The sequence below is a fragment of the Melitaea cinxia genome, chromosome 10 (genome assembly GCF_905220565.1).
Source record: "Melitaea cinxia chromosome 10, ilMelCinx1.1, whole genome shotgun sequence".
NCBI lineage: Eukaryota > Metazoa > Arthropoda > Insecta > Lepidoptera > Nymphalidae > Melitaea > Melitaea cinxia.
In genome coordinates, this window is record NC_059403.1 from 4887669 (window position 1) to 4903006 (window position 15338).

The 15338-nt window shown below is 31.5% G+C and overlaps 1 protein-coding gene across 1 annotated transcript in view; it reads left to right on the forward strand.

Annotated features, from left to right (window-relative positions):
* LOC123656849 (unconventional myosin-XV) overlaps positions 1-15338 on the forward strand; it is an 83182-nt gene that overhangs the window by 52834 nt on the left and 15010 nt on the right. Inside the window, exon 22 of the mRNA XM_045592466.1 lies at positions 4067-4473. Coding sequence (XP_045448422.1) covers positions 4067-4473 — 407 coding nt within the window. The remainder of the gene's footprint in view (positions 1-4066; positions 4474-15338) is intronic.

The window sequence follows — 15338 nt, forward strand, 5'->3', positions numbered from 1 at the left end:
AGTTATATACTCACTTCCTTATCACATGTCCCGAACTACTACACTAACTCCTATAATTTGAATTTAAACGGATAGATATTTTAAATTACTCCAAATAATATCCAATAATATATGTTTCTAAATAAAATCAAACGACAGTTCTTTTACCAACATAATCAAAACAACAACTAATAATATTTTATTATATTTTAATATATTATTTGTACATATATTATAAAAATGTAATGTATTTTTTACTATTATTGTTATGTGTGTGTGTGTATAAAGTGAATTATTTGTAATTTAAACTGCGCAAAGGTATCGGTTTTATCGTATTGTTTGTTTTGATGTTTTTCCTTATTTTATTTCCACGTTTCTTCTACAATACTTAATTTAATTTTAAACGGGTGGATGCTCGTAATTGGCCTTAATAATGTTACATTTCGTCTGTTTCTGTTCTGTCTATCATTTCTTATATATAAATAAATAAACGCATTCCATTTTCCTTCATTTGATTTGGTGTTGAGATGTATTTTTTGTATCATGAGTTTTTTTTTTTATTTTAATAAAGGGATTTCTTCAATTTCGTATGCTGTTTCCGTTAAAACGTTATTTAGCACACAAGCTCTATCTATGGAAGTTCGTTTACTTTATCATATCTGTTGAAAATACTCTTCAGTTAACGACCAGCTCTATTAGCATGAAATTTGTGTCGCGTATATTAACAATACAATGCTAATAAGTTGTTTAGGTCAAGCATACACATGCCATATTATGATCTAGGTTGGTTTTGCTTAGGAGGATGAAAAAATATTTTTGAAGATATTTTTTACTACACAGAAAATAATTTAAAAGAGTATAATATTAATTTAAAAAAATTGTATAATAAAATTTATCGAGGAAAGTTAAATACAATGTGCTACAATCCATGAGAGCGAAGCGGTAATTCACCATAAATGCAAACGAAACCACGCGAATCGACTAGCTTTTGAAATAAGCTTTCAGAAAGCGTGACGTGAAAAAATCAAAAAGGTATTACGCTGACTCATTATTTTGATAAAATCAACGTTTTACGTTATTTGATTTGTTTTTCAATACTTCATTTCATAGTTACATTGAAAAACTTTAGTTTATTGAAGTTAAAATTTGAACAAAATCTCCGCCCGCTTATTACAGCTATACTCGTATGCTGTTCATATCTTTAATTCCATTATTTCCGCTGATGCGGGCTGTTTCCGAACTTTCTAACCCATTACCGCTGCCATGCCACTGATTCCTTCATTATCTGGACGCACGGCATTATGGCCTTTTTCGCGGTTTTATTTGCTAGATACCATTACTATAAATTGGTTTTAATCTCTGCCATGTAGTGCTAAGAAATAATGAAGTTGGTAAAATACTTACTTTACATAAAAATGATCATTTTAATTACTTTACTTTTACTTAAGCACAAGATAAAAACTGATATTTAAGATAGCTTTGTATTTTTTATTTTATTTTACAGAATATTATTATTAATTTTGTGATTATACCGAAATATATTTAGTATAACAGATTTAAATTAACCGTAAATACCGTTAAACCGTAATACCGTACATTTTCCTTTTTTAAACTTTTAATATTAGTTGAAAGCCTATAAAAAGCCATTATAAGTAGAGTACTTATTACGTTCTGTTAATTGTATACGAGTAGGTATATAGTGCGCGTGTCGCTACGCTTTTTTTATTTTTTTTTTAATATAAATAATCTGTAAATGTTCTGTGATGATGAGAAAACAATGGTATAATAATATTTTCGAACAATCAAAAGGCCAAGTAGTATTGCGATTTTACACTAGATGGCGTAAGATACAAATAGTAGGAATTCTCTTGAGCATTTATTTTCTATATATAGTAGTTCACAATCTTAAATATTAAGAACTAACTACAAAATTGGGTATATAATTTTAGGATTGTTATTGTTAAAACAATATGAGGGAATATGAGGGAATTTATAATGGCCTTTTTTTAATATTTATTCATTTAATTTAAAGACTTTCATTTAATATTAATAAACTTTTTATCTACACAATAGTAATTATAAAAAAAATCGTTTATCGACATTTATAATTGTTTATATCCTAAAAACTATTATTAACTAGCTGCCCGGACAGACTTCGTTCTGTAAAAAGTTAATAGTAAAAATGATTCTTTTTTTATTAATTTTTTTTAGTATAGAAGATTTCGTGGGCTTTATGGAACATACAAAAAAATAAATTAGCCGAATTGGTCCAGTCATTCTCGAGTTACACGCTTAGCAACATTTATTTTTATTTATATAGATCTCTGGAAGCTATTTCTTGGGTAAAATTGAAGAGAATACCAATCAAATAAATTTATATTAAAAATACTAAAATGTGATCATTATATGCAATGGACGGCAGAACAGAGCACTGTTGGATACCTACTCTCGAGCCTTTAAAAATAATTGAAAACGTAACTGTCATGAAGCGGTATAAGGAATCGATTAACCGACTTCATTTGCTGAAAGTATTCGCGATTAATCGGAGCGAATGGACAATACATAAATATTTATAAAAATGGTAAAAAGTCACTGCGTTGAAGCGCAACGGCTAAGCTAAGTGCATACCGACGCTGCACATCGCGACTGCAGCGCGTTCAACTGCATTTCGAACGTTTAATTAATTTTCTATTTTATCATAATTTCGACGTGATATCAAGTCGTTTTGTGGATAAATGTGGAAAGTGTTATATATAAAATGGAAAATATATACGGTGTTATACGAACATTGAGCAGAAAAACTCTGAAGCGAAAACCAAAGGTACGAATACGAGACTGTCGTTAGATCGTTAAACTTAAAAATTATGTTTAAATAGTCAATATTTATAGTAATTTTTTGACTTCAAAAAGGACTTGGTCCTAGGAACTATTGCTCTTACAAAAGTTAGTGCTTTGATTATTTCTATAAATTTGTCACATTGGTTTGTGTTGTGTATCTTAACACGATCTCTATTTATTACTACACCGATATTAACAATACTTTTTATTCAGTAGAATACATAACAAGCAAATATAGCCCTTAGATAGTGACCAAATATTAAGGTTGATATCAGATTTTTAAAAATAAAATATGATTAAAAAAAATTTAAAGAAGTAATCAGTGCATAAGGAAATTTTACACTACGTGAATTAATAACATAATATAGGGTGGTAGTATATAAATTTCAAATTTAAGAAATAACACATAAAAAAATCAATGAAATACAGTGTCTAATATAATCGGTGTTGAGAAGTATAAATACTGCAAGATTAGACGAGTCATAAAAATTGTCATCGTTTAAATAATTATAAATAAAAAGATAGTTCTATATTAATAGAGTTAGATGGTGTTAATTTATATTTTCTTCGACAAATATTTAGTCGCATGCAGCAGTGTTAGCGTGCGCACTACAGCGAAAGCCCAGACAGGTAATCGTGGGAAATACGTGATTGCTGAAGAATATTATAAAAGAATGACATGTATCCTATATTAGTTATTTATTGTTCGTTAACGGTTACGTTAGTGCTTCTATCGGGAATTATTTGCCTTACCATATGTATATAGTATGACATCATTGCTCAGATCAACTATAATCTTAAATTTTATTTTCTTATTTTAATTATATATTCAATCAATGTTTTAAAGTTATATATTTTTATGAAATGGCCTATTACTTAGTTACATGGGAGTATTGAAAAACTCAAAGTTTATAATATTTAACTATACTTTTTCAGAGCCCTCATGAAAATAATTAAAACGTTCTAAAGCGCTATAATTTTGTGGTGTACTTGTAGCGAAACATATTAAATCAGCGTACAGTGATGCACCACATCGATAGATTGTATAGTTTTCCTCGTAATTGCTGGCAAATATGTAGGTTGATGTTATATTTTAAGTGCATCACGCTTTCGTGCGCGGCTCGCGACTCTCGTTGAAGTACCATAAACACTGGCATTACGAGTGAACACTCTGTGTACACAAAAACACTTAATTAGTTCCATCAGTGAAATTAGTCAATTCGGTCACATGTTAAATTAATTGTTACAGATTCAACCGAAACCGACAACGAATGGTGTATCGAACTTGAAGGAAAAAATTACGGAGCGTGAAACGAGAGATGCTCGCGATTCTAGAGAATCTCGAGAATCCAGAGAGTCCAGGGAATCTAGGGAATCGAGGGAGTCCAGAGAATCCAGAGAGTCTAGGGAATCTAGGGAAATAAGGGAAAATAGGGAATCCAGAGAGGAAATAGAAGCAGAGATTCGGGACAGGAGAGCGCAGACATCGTCACCAGTGCTGCGTGAGCGTGAAAGAGAAAGGGAAAGGGAACGAGATAGGGATAGAGAGAGGGAAAGAGAGATGCGAGAGGAGCGGAGAGAGCAGTCAACTCCGCAGCACGATGGCAGACACCCTCTATTGCAATTCGCAGTGGATCATTTCCGACAAAGCCCTGAGTAAGTACCTAGATAACTATTTTGTTATTTTAAAATTATCAATTTCGGAAAATATTTTCACTATGTATGTGTTGTTACTCCTACAGGCAACTTTAATCGTTTTGAAAGGTTGCATGTCATACAACGGCAAGTGGTTAAAGTTAAAACAGCAAAGGAAATTATGGGACATTAGGACATTTAATTAATTGTATTGCAATGACCGCTTCGAAATAATAACAATGATTCAGATATTTCGAAATTGTAGATGATATTTCTTTAAAATTGGTATAACCACGTTCATCATTACTATTCGATAAGTAATACCGAGAGTTGTTACAGCCTACAACATTCTCGTGTAAAACAGCTTTCAAACGCTACACTAATTTGTCAAATTGTTTCAATAAGTCCTGAACATAGTACTTTGTAATTAACAATGAACTCTCTTTCATTTTCATATCGATCAAGGCATTTTATATACTTCCCTATATGTATAATAATAATAGTATTAGTAGCAGAGTTTTATTAGCAATTTAAGTAATTTAAGGACGTAGAATAAAAATTTGACGTTTATATATCTTAATAGTTAACGGTTAGAAAATTTTTATTCATTGAGGGTAAATAATTCTTTAAAAGACAAACTGCCTCATCCGTATATACGATTATTAATCTGTTATTAACAAAATATTAAATTAAAAGTATAATCCGAAATCTAACTTATATATTTTACATGAAAGGAATATATAAATCAATAAACAATAATTGTTTAGCAGGCAAACGAAGAAAAATCGACTTCAATTATATCGACATGTAATACAACGTAGGTAGACGAAAAATTATCAAGTAAATACGCATTATCAAAGATTACTCCAAAAGTTGTAATCAGATCTCGATGAAATTTAAATGTGACCACATAATAAACATCGGCTTTCGATTAAATTAAAAATCATTAAAATCGGTACACCCAGTAAAAAGTTATGCGGATTTTCGAGAGTTTCCCTCGATTTCTCTGGGATCCCATCATCAGATCCTGGTTTCCTTATCATGGTACCAAACTAGGGATATCTCCTTTCTAACAAAAAAAGAATTATCAAAATCGGTTCATAAACGACGGAGTTATCCTTGAACATACATTTAAAATATATATATATATTTGACCGTGTATATACACGGTCGAAGTGAGTAACCTCCTCCTTTTTTTGAAGTCGGTTAAAAACATATCCACATCATTATTTACTTATTATAATCTTAGAACATATAAAAGTACATGATTATTTGATAGAATTACTCATGGAATAATCGTTTTGCCTGGTAATATCCTAAATACCGTTTCTTATATCCTTTTGAACAAATTATATAAGTTCTATATTATTTTACGCAAGTTACTCGTTTATAAAAGTTCCGTACACTAGTTATGTGATGATTGTTTCACGTTACTGACGACGATAGCTAGTATGTAAATTATTACTTATTAAAAGGACGTCTATTTAAATAGTGCGTGCAAAAATGCGTTGCTACATTTACATGAAAAACCGTATGTTTTACTTGTAATATCAAGTTATTACTTCACTGAGATTGGTATTTACTTACTTAAAGACTTTATTAATCGTTTAATAATAATTAATATACATTAATATTCTTTGTTTACCAAAATATATGCAAACTTAGCGATAATAATTGTGTTTGCCTGCAAACGAAAAAAAACCGACTTCAATTACATCGACAAGTAATACAACGAAGGTAGACGAAAAAATAGTCGAGTAAATACGCATTATCAAAGATAACTCCAAACGTTGTAATCAGATCTCGATGAAATTTAAATGTAACAACATGATAAACATCGGCTTTCGATTAAATTAAAAATCATCAAAATCGGTACACTCAGCAAAAAGTTATGCGGATTTTCGAGGGCTACCCTCGATTTCTCTGGGATCCCATCATCAGACCCTGGTTTCCTTATCATGGTACCACCCCTGAAATATCTCCTTTCCAACAAAAAAAAAGAATTATCAAAATCGGTTCATAAACGACGAAGTTATCCCCGAACATAATATATATAGTCGAATTGAGTAACCTCCTCCTTTTTTGAAGTTGATCAAAAATGTATTAAAATGATCGTATCGCTGTAAAAGGCATTTCTTCCGGATAACCTTTAGGCACAAGACACCATATTGTTTCAGCGATTAGAAAATGTATAAAGAAAAGAAATATACTAAATACTATTATAAAATACACAATAGCCATTACAATTAAACACACGACACATATGCACATGCCAGACAATCATATGTAGAGTCCATTCTCTAAAAACGTTTGTCACTACTAGAGTTCAAAACCTTGACCACTAAACAAAATTTTTCAATTATTAATTTTTCATTTATTCTTACCCTTAATAACGCTAAGTGGAGGGAAACGGGAACTTACAACTTAAAAAAAATTAATTAAAAAAAATAAAAACACTGTAATTTAGATTTTAAATGCTAATTTTCTATATTTACATTTCTTACAATTTTAATCAACCAAAAAAAAACATCTTCTCAAAAGGAAGATTTTATGAGATCTACATCTCTTTCAGCGATAACATCAGACAATTTGAACGTGTAACTTTATTATTTTATCTAATTAAATTATCTATATGTAAACTGTTTTGCAATAAAGAAGCGCCAGGGTCAGTGACCTAGATTCTAATACATAATCCATTGTTATATCACGTTCACATCGCGTAAAATCGTGGCCACTACTATTACATTTGACTGACGTGGTGCGTGCCTAATCTTATGCGGAATTACTTACTAATACAGAAGTATACCCGGTTGTTATCATGTACACCTGATAGCGATCGTTACTCATAGTAGGGAATATATCCGCCAACCCGCATTGGAGCAGCGTGGTGGATTAAGCTCTGATCCTTCTCCTACATGGGGAAAGAGGCCTTTGCCCAACAGTGGGATAATACAGGCTGAAGCGAATACAGAAGTATAAACGGATCCTTTGACAGTGGCCATTACAAATTGAATAAATATTAAAAAAAAACTAATTTACTGCTATTTCCTACATCTTATAAACTAACGAAGACTTTTTTTAATTAATAAAAATAAAAAGTAGTTCCTAAAGTAGGTAGCTTAATGCCTGTGATTTAGGTAACAAGCATCGAATGTATTTATTAGATATTTATTTCCAATACAACATACAAATAATACGTATGTAAGTAAATATTATTTATACTTTATTGTACACCACAACTGAGTGTAACAACAGCACATGTTACACCTGGACTCGGAACTGGAAGCAGTCCCAGAAGCCCAGGAACGCACTGCCTATTGCGCCAACAATCAATTTATACGTACATTGACCGCACCGATCAATCCTTTGTATATTCATCATTTTACTTGACATTGGTGAAATCATCTGTACTTCTTTTTACACCGTTCAAAGTCATTCAACTATGTCAATGAATGAAGTAATCATTAAATCCAATGCTATGACTTTTATAAAACTTTTCATAAATTTAACTTTCATTGGGCGTAATGTTATTTAAGAAAAAAAAAAACAAAAAAATTGTTACGTTAGCTATATTGCTTTTTTTCAATTCATTCGTTTTCAGTGCTTCCAGTACGAATACGTTAAAGGAATGAGTAATTATGATACGTATGACATTGCTAATTGAAATATATTCAATTATATTCTTAGTATTATAACATTTTATTATTACAAAGTGGCTTAATAAGTAATGTGTCATTTACCTCTTTTGATAATGTGTTGTAGAGATGCACCTGTGTGTGTAATAGTCTAAGATCCGAACTAGACGTGATCTTCACCCATCTGCTTAATGGATAAAAATTAAATAATTATCTTCTTTAGTATGTCAAAGATAAATCGCGAAAGGGTTAACTCGAAAATTCCTGGTCATATTATATTCGGCAACCGCCATTCAAGCCAGACTTTTAGTTGGCAACCCTATGCCATCTCATTCGCAATGAAACAGCGTTCATTTCGATGTAAAATTTATATATTAAACATGTGGCTGAAAGTAACTAGAAAAATATAATTATATCAATAAACCTATTTATACCAATTAACCTAATAGTAATACCAGTAAAATAATAGACAACCTTACGTTTGCATTTTCATACTGCCGTAGGTACTTTCATTCTTTTTAAGCTCGTAGGTGCATTTTTTAAAAAAATAATTTTTCAATTTTGAATTAAATGTAGCCTGTCAGGAATTATTAGTCGTTTTGCGTTTTTTTTTTCTAATTTACTAAAATGATATAAAATAATTTTCATCCATTAAACAGATCCGTCAAGTTTGTTTCGAGTTCGGATCTCCTACTATAGGATGTAACATTTCCTAACAATGTTTACAGATACAAAAACCGCGATTCTTAGTGTATTTGCATTCAATGTACACTTGGAATCCAAACCACTTTTATGTCTGTATTTCTATAATTATACTCATAGGGTTGTCTCTAACGCTTTCCATTACAACAATTAAAAATAATTAATTGCACATTAATTGCAATGCTTAAAACGTCTAAAATTATATAATTGTAGCGAAAGAGACCAACCATGACCTGTCAAATATCTGGAAGTTTCTCCAACTCATTCAAGATGAGTTGCATTTTTATGTCGTTTATTGTAATGTAGCTGTACATATTTTAATAAATTAATTTAATTAGTGTTTAAATATTTTGACTTTCATCCCCTCTTCGAAAAAAACCGTTCTGATGTTTGTGGTGAATTATATCGGGATCTTCTCCATAGTAAGGAATCAAAATGTGACACGTGTCAATCAAATTCATTCTGTGTTTAATTTATTTAGTTAACAAACGGACGAAAATCAAAATAAATACTGTTATGGCTTTAACTCAATGCTAGTTCTATAGAGTAGCGACTCTGGATAAAACAGTATCTCATAAAAGCTAAAGCTTGAAAGTCAATTTGTAGATATTTTTATTCAAAGAAGTAACTTGATCATAATTTTCATCGCGAGAATGAGAAGTACAAATAGTATTTACAGTTTTATTGTTTATATAGAATTTGATAATTTAATTGCATTGTTTTTCTTGTTTTGTATCAAAATATATGTGTTAATTTCCACGGCATGTTTCATACCCATTGTTTTGCACGTAACGTGGCAAAAATTTAAGACATTTTCATCACTAAAAATTAAATCGCTTTGCGAAATATGTTTGACATAATATTTAGTACAAGTTTCTCTAAAGCTAAGATATTTGTTATATTACTTTACATTTATACTAAGTTATAAGCTACTATTAAAAAACTTCAGCATCCTACTTTTTAATGTTTTTTTTTTTTTTTTTTTAACTAAAGTTTGAGACACTAAAGAATACGTCAGTTACTTACAATATTTTTTGTCTGAGATCCGGATAAAGTTACACAGATATGACTGGCTGACGAGAAACACACGTACGACTTAAACCAATTTATACCATATAAAATGATCACCTCAAATTATTAATGAGTTCTAAAAATTAGAATATACACTTAAACGGATAGCATCAGACTTAATTTGAACATCGTAAGAATTCGTACTGTTTTGTGGTTTCTTTTTTTTTTTAATTCACCTTATTCAATATTATCTTTTTATGAACAGTATTTTGTTAAGTAAGGTAACGAGCAATATTAACTCTTGAATAAACTTTGATTTACTATCTATGAGGAGTTTCTTTAAAAATATCCGAGATCAACTTCAGAGCATCACTATTTTACAAAATCGGTTCAATCTCGAAGAAATCAATGTGACGATAATCAGGTGATATAATTAGAACTTGGTATTTTTGTGGACTTTTCTCAATTTCGTAATCTTATAGGACGTTCTACCTCTGGAGAGTTCCTTTACAAACAAAAAAAGTTACCACAAAGTTTACAAGTCTACAATTCACGAAGATATATTTGTGAACATATAAAATATACAAAAATGAACATAGAACCACCCTCTTGTTTAAAATAGGCTTAAAACAAGTACACCAGTTTGCCAGCTCTTTCCCTTCATATTATGGTTACTGGCAACTTATCATATAGCTAAACAAACATTTTAAATATTTTTTTTTAAATACGTAATTGTTTTCATCTATATATTATATATATAAAAGCGAAAGGTCACTCACTCATCACGAAATCTTCGAAACTATAACAGCTACAAACTTAAAATTTGGCAGGTAAGTTTCTTATAGGGCGTAGATATCCGCTAAGAACTACGACGAAATAAGAAGAAGAGCGAACTAAGAACTAACTACGAAACTCGACTCCTAAGTGTGTAAAACGGGGGTTAGAAGTTTGTATGAAATTCTTGTTTTTGAAATAAGAGACTTGAAATTTAAAATGTATGCTTTTATATATGGTGAGGAGGTATCCAAATAATGCATCGTAATCTATATATATAAAAGAGAAAGATCACTGACTCACTCATCCATGGTCCATCCAGATGGACTGAAAATTTGGCAGGGAGGTAGATTATAGTTAGTAGGCGTCCGCTAAGAACGGATTTTTAACCGACTTCCAAAAAAGGAGGAGGTTCTCAATTCGACTATTTTTTTTAAATGTATGTTACATCAGAACTTTTGACTGGGTGGACCGATTTCGACAAAAATTTTTTTAATCGAAAGGTGGTGTGTGTCAATTGGTCCCATTTAAATTTATTTGAGATCTAACAACTACTTTTCGAGTTATATCTAATAATGCGTTTTTACTTGACGCTTTTTTCGTCGACCTACGTTGTATTATACCGCATAACTTTCTACTTGATGTACCGATTTTGATAATTCTTTTTTTTTGTTGAAAAAGGGATATCCCTAGTTTGGTACCATGATAAGGAAACCAGGATCTGATGATGGGATCCCACAGAAATCGAGAGAAACTCTCGAAAATCTGCAATAACTTTTTACTGGGTGTATCGATTTTGATAATTTTTAATTTAATCGAAAGCTGATGTTTATCATGTGGTCACATATAAATTTTATCAAGATCTGATAACTACTTTTTGAGTAATCTTTGATAACGCGTAGTTACTTGACTATTTTTTCGTCGATCTACGTGTTGTATTACTCTTCGATGTAATTGAAGTCGGTTTTTTTCGTTTGCGAGCAAAAACAATTATGTGATATTCCACCGCTAAGGAGGTTTTATTGGGGTTGATAGTTTGTATGAAACATATACAACAGCTATAAGCTCGTCTCATATGTTGTTTATACCGCAGCTTGAAAATAAAACTAAAAATGTGTGAGATGTTTTATAAAAATAACTATTAAACTATACTAAATTGTGCCATTTAAAAAGTCACTCAGTGTGATAAGCAAATAAAAAGTGACTGGAATATAAAAAATAATTTGCGTTAAACATCTTAATAGTAATGCATATCTTCATATCCACGCGGACGTAGTCGCGGGTAACAGTTAGTGTATTATAAAACAAAGTCACCAAAAGTGTATGTGATCGATTCCCTCAAAATCTACTGAACGGATTTTCATGCCGTTTAACCAATGTATAGAGGGCTTCAAGAGGAAGGTTTACGGAACGGCTAAGCTGATTTTGATGAGAGTTTCACAGGAAGTTTGCCGGGATAACTTTGTGACAGTTGTGTAGTTATATAATATATTAATCATTTATAATATCTTGCGATATTATAAAAGTTTCTAAAAAATATTTCATAGTAACCGCCGATACTTTAAAAAAAAAAAACAGTACCGCCGATACTTTTTTAACGGTTTTTATTTAAGAAAAAGTTGTAAGCGTGGTCAATTCTATTAATCATGTTTATAAAACCTAACAGGAACTTTTCTAATAATAATTTTCAAATAAAAATAACACTATTATTCTAGGTTTAAGAGATACTTGTTAATAGTACAGATCTTTAATTCACTATGTCACATAGGTGGAGGATACACGAAGGAGATTGATGATGATCAGTGTAATTAAAACTTAATACAATATATAAAAGTAATTAACTAAATGCTATATGTAGTTTTTTTATTGGTTGTTAGCTGTACTTTTGTAATCAAAAAGGCTTTAATATTATCCTTTGAATTGGATTCATCAGATGAATGTATTGAAAACTGACAGTTTTTGATTTCAACCCTATATAATTAAGTTTTAAGTGCTTCCCGTTTTGATTAGGTTACTAGGTTATTATTCTAGGCTTCTTAAACTATTACGTCTCAACGTAATATTTAGTAGATTGGGCAAGTTTTCAGTTCACGGATTTTGTAAAAAACAATGGCTCGTAAAAAGTGCTTTTAAAAGTACACAGCCCTAGTCAGTAGTGCTGAGAACACCGTTCGCGCGGAACGCTCTGTTGACGTGAGACAGAACCAAAGAGCAGTCGGCCATGCCGTGTGCTGCTGCAGTACGGCTAACACACAGAATGCAAGTATCTATCAAAATTTCTTAGTGTTTGTTGTTTTTAATTTGTCTTTGTTCAGCATAAGCAAGGGATTGTTAATATACTGCCGTGCTTTTAAAAAAGCCGTAAATTTCTGTAACTACTTTGAAATTTTGACACCATTACATTTATTTTATGATAACAATTGTAAAATGTATCAAAAAACTGCTTGTATTTAATCAGCATTATTATAATAATACCATTTATTTCGTTTAATTTTTTTTTAAAACTGAGCTCAATTTTCGATTTTTGTACTTTTACCTAAGCACGTCATGTATAAAGCTTTTTATCTTTTTTTTTAATTTAACACTATAAAAGTGCGTGTGTAAAGTTTAATAAATGTCAAGGGTTTCATTTATAACATTTTACAAGTGAATAATATACTCGCCAGGTAATGTTGTAGTTTAATTAATTGAAGAAATAATCATAAATTACATATGAATGGATTAGTATTAATAGAAACTAGAGTTAAAGCTCGTATGTACTCAACGCCCCGTTGTGATTTCACATAAAAAAGTTCTTATATGTGTCGAATTACTTGGCATTTTTATTGCTTTGCTCTTGTGAGACTAATAAATAGGGTTAAGAGGTCTTTTATTAGGCCTCCCTCTGGATTTTTAAGTAACAAATGCGATCCTTATATTTAGCTATATAAATTTAAATAAAAATAAAAATGTTTGTTTTGGTTGCGATTGTAAAATTTCAAACAACAGTTTTCTCTATATACCAATAAAAAACTGCAATGGCAACAGAAATTTCAATGGCGACATGAAAAAATAAACAAACATTAGTATTACCACTAGCAAAACGTGTGCAACAAATGGCAATTTAACATTCATCACATAATGCAACTCCAGACTATCTGGAGTGAGTTCAGGTAGCGAGTCAGTGAAACACGGGGCTATCGCTCGTCCACTAAAATTTCATTCACGGAAAACTATTGGATATATTTCAATTAAGTAGTCCCATTTTTATTTGTTTAATATAAACAATTAAAGCTAAGAAAAATCGAATTTTATGACCACTACGTGTACTGCAATACGAGTACCTCTTATTTCTTGTCTATTTTTGTTTTCTAACCGCTTTCAAAAAATAGGAGGAGTTTCTAAATTCGACTGTATCGTTTTTATGTGTGTAACCTCATAGCTGTTTACTGGGTGCACCGATTTTTATGATTAATTTGTTTTAATGTATTCGAGTGCTGTGTGGCTACGGCACCATAGAATATAGCCACCCCCTCTCTTCCCGTGGGTGTCGTAAGAGGCGACTAAAGGATAACAAGGTTCCACTACCACCTTGGAACGTAAGAAGCCGACCGATGGCGGGATAACCATCTAACCGCTGGCTTTGAAACACACAGGCCGAAGACGGGCAGCAGCGTCTTAGGTGCGACAAAGCCAGCCCTGCGGTCACCAACCCGCCTGCCCAGCGTGGTGACTATGGGCAACACACATGAGTTCGCGCAGTTTTGGCGCGAACTTGTGGAGGCCTATGTCCAGCTGTGGACTGTAATAGGCTGGAATGATAATGATGATGATGATGAATGTATTCGAAGCTGGTGCTTGTCATATGGTTTCATTTTAATTTGGGCGAGATATTCTAACGCGTATTGTTACATGTAAATAGAGTTGCTTTTTTGTTTGAGATAAAAACAATTATTTCTCAGAGTAGATGAAATTGCAGGATTCAGTTAGTAAATACTAAAGTCGTAAACACAACTAATAGCAGGATTCAGTTACTACAACTAATTAAAACAAAGTTTCTACTATTAAGTACTGGGTGAATAGTATAGGGTTAGGTAACTTCAATCATAACCCAAAGCAAGCCGTAAACAAACCAAAATCCGTGCGTTAATGCAAAGTTATTCCAAATCGATCGGTTTAAACGTTTTCCGCCACTTTCGCCGATCGACGCGAATTGCGTTTAGTAACATATCGGCGGTCGAACAAAATGACGGTCTCCGCGGGCGATAGTGACTTTGAAATATCCGGTGACAGTTTATCCGATACCCCCGCGGACGAGAGTGACTGTGACGTCAACCAATGCCTGTGAGGTTCTTTTTAACGTGTTTTGTATTTTAGTTTAGGTGATTTATACATGTGATGGTTAATTAAGGAAGTTTTGAGATTTTTTTTCTGTTTGTTTGAGACTCGTCACGTAACAATTGTACCGGCGTCGGTAAGGTTATTTTTATTACGATGGTATTTAATAATAAAACGATGTAATATTTTTTCTCTCTGCATTTTATTAAAATAATAAAAATAACGGCATAAGCTTGCTCACCTTGCCTTAATTGCACGGTTACAATCTAAAAGTACTTCTTAGTAAAGAAATCACTCTTACTATTCAGCCATATATTTTTATTGATTTAAGAAAAATATGAAGTGATAACAAAGTTTTAGAGTAGCGTAAGGGTTGTTCATACCTGCGTGCAAGCATACATGAACAACCAACGTTTATAGCTATGTAGTCATGCTGAAACGTTGGTT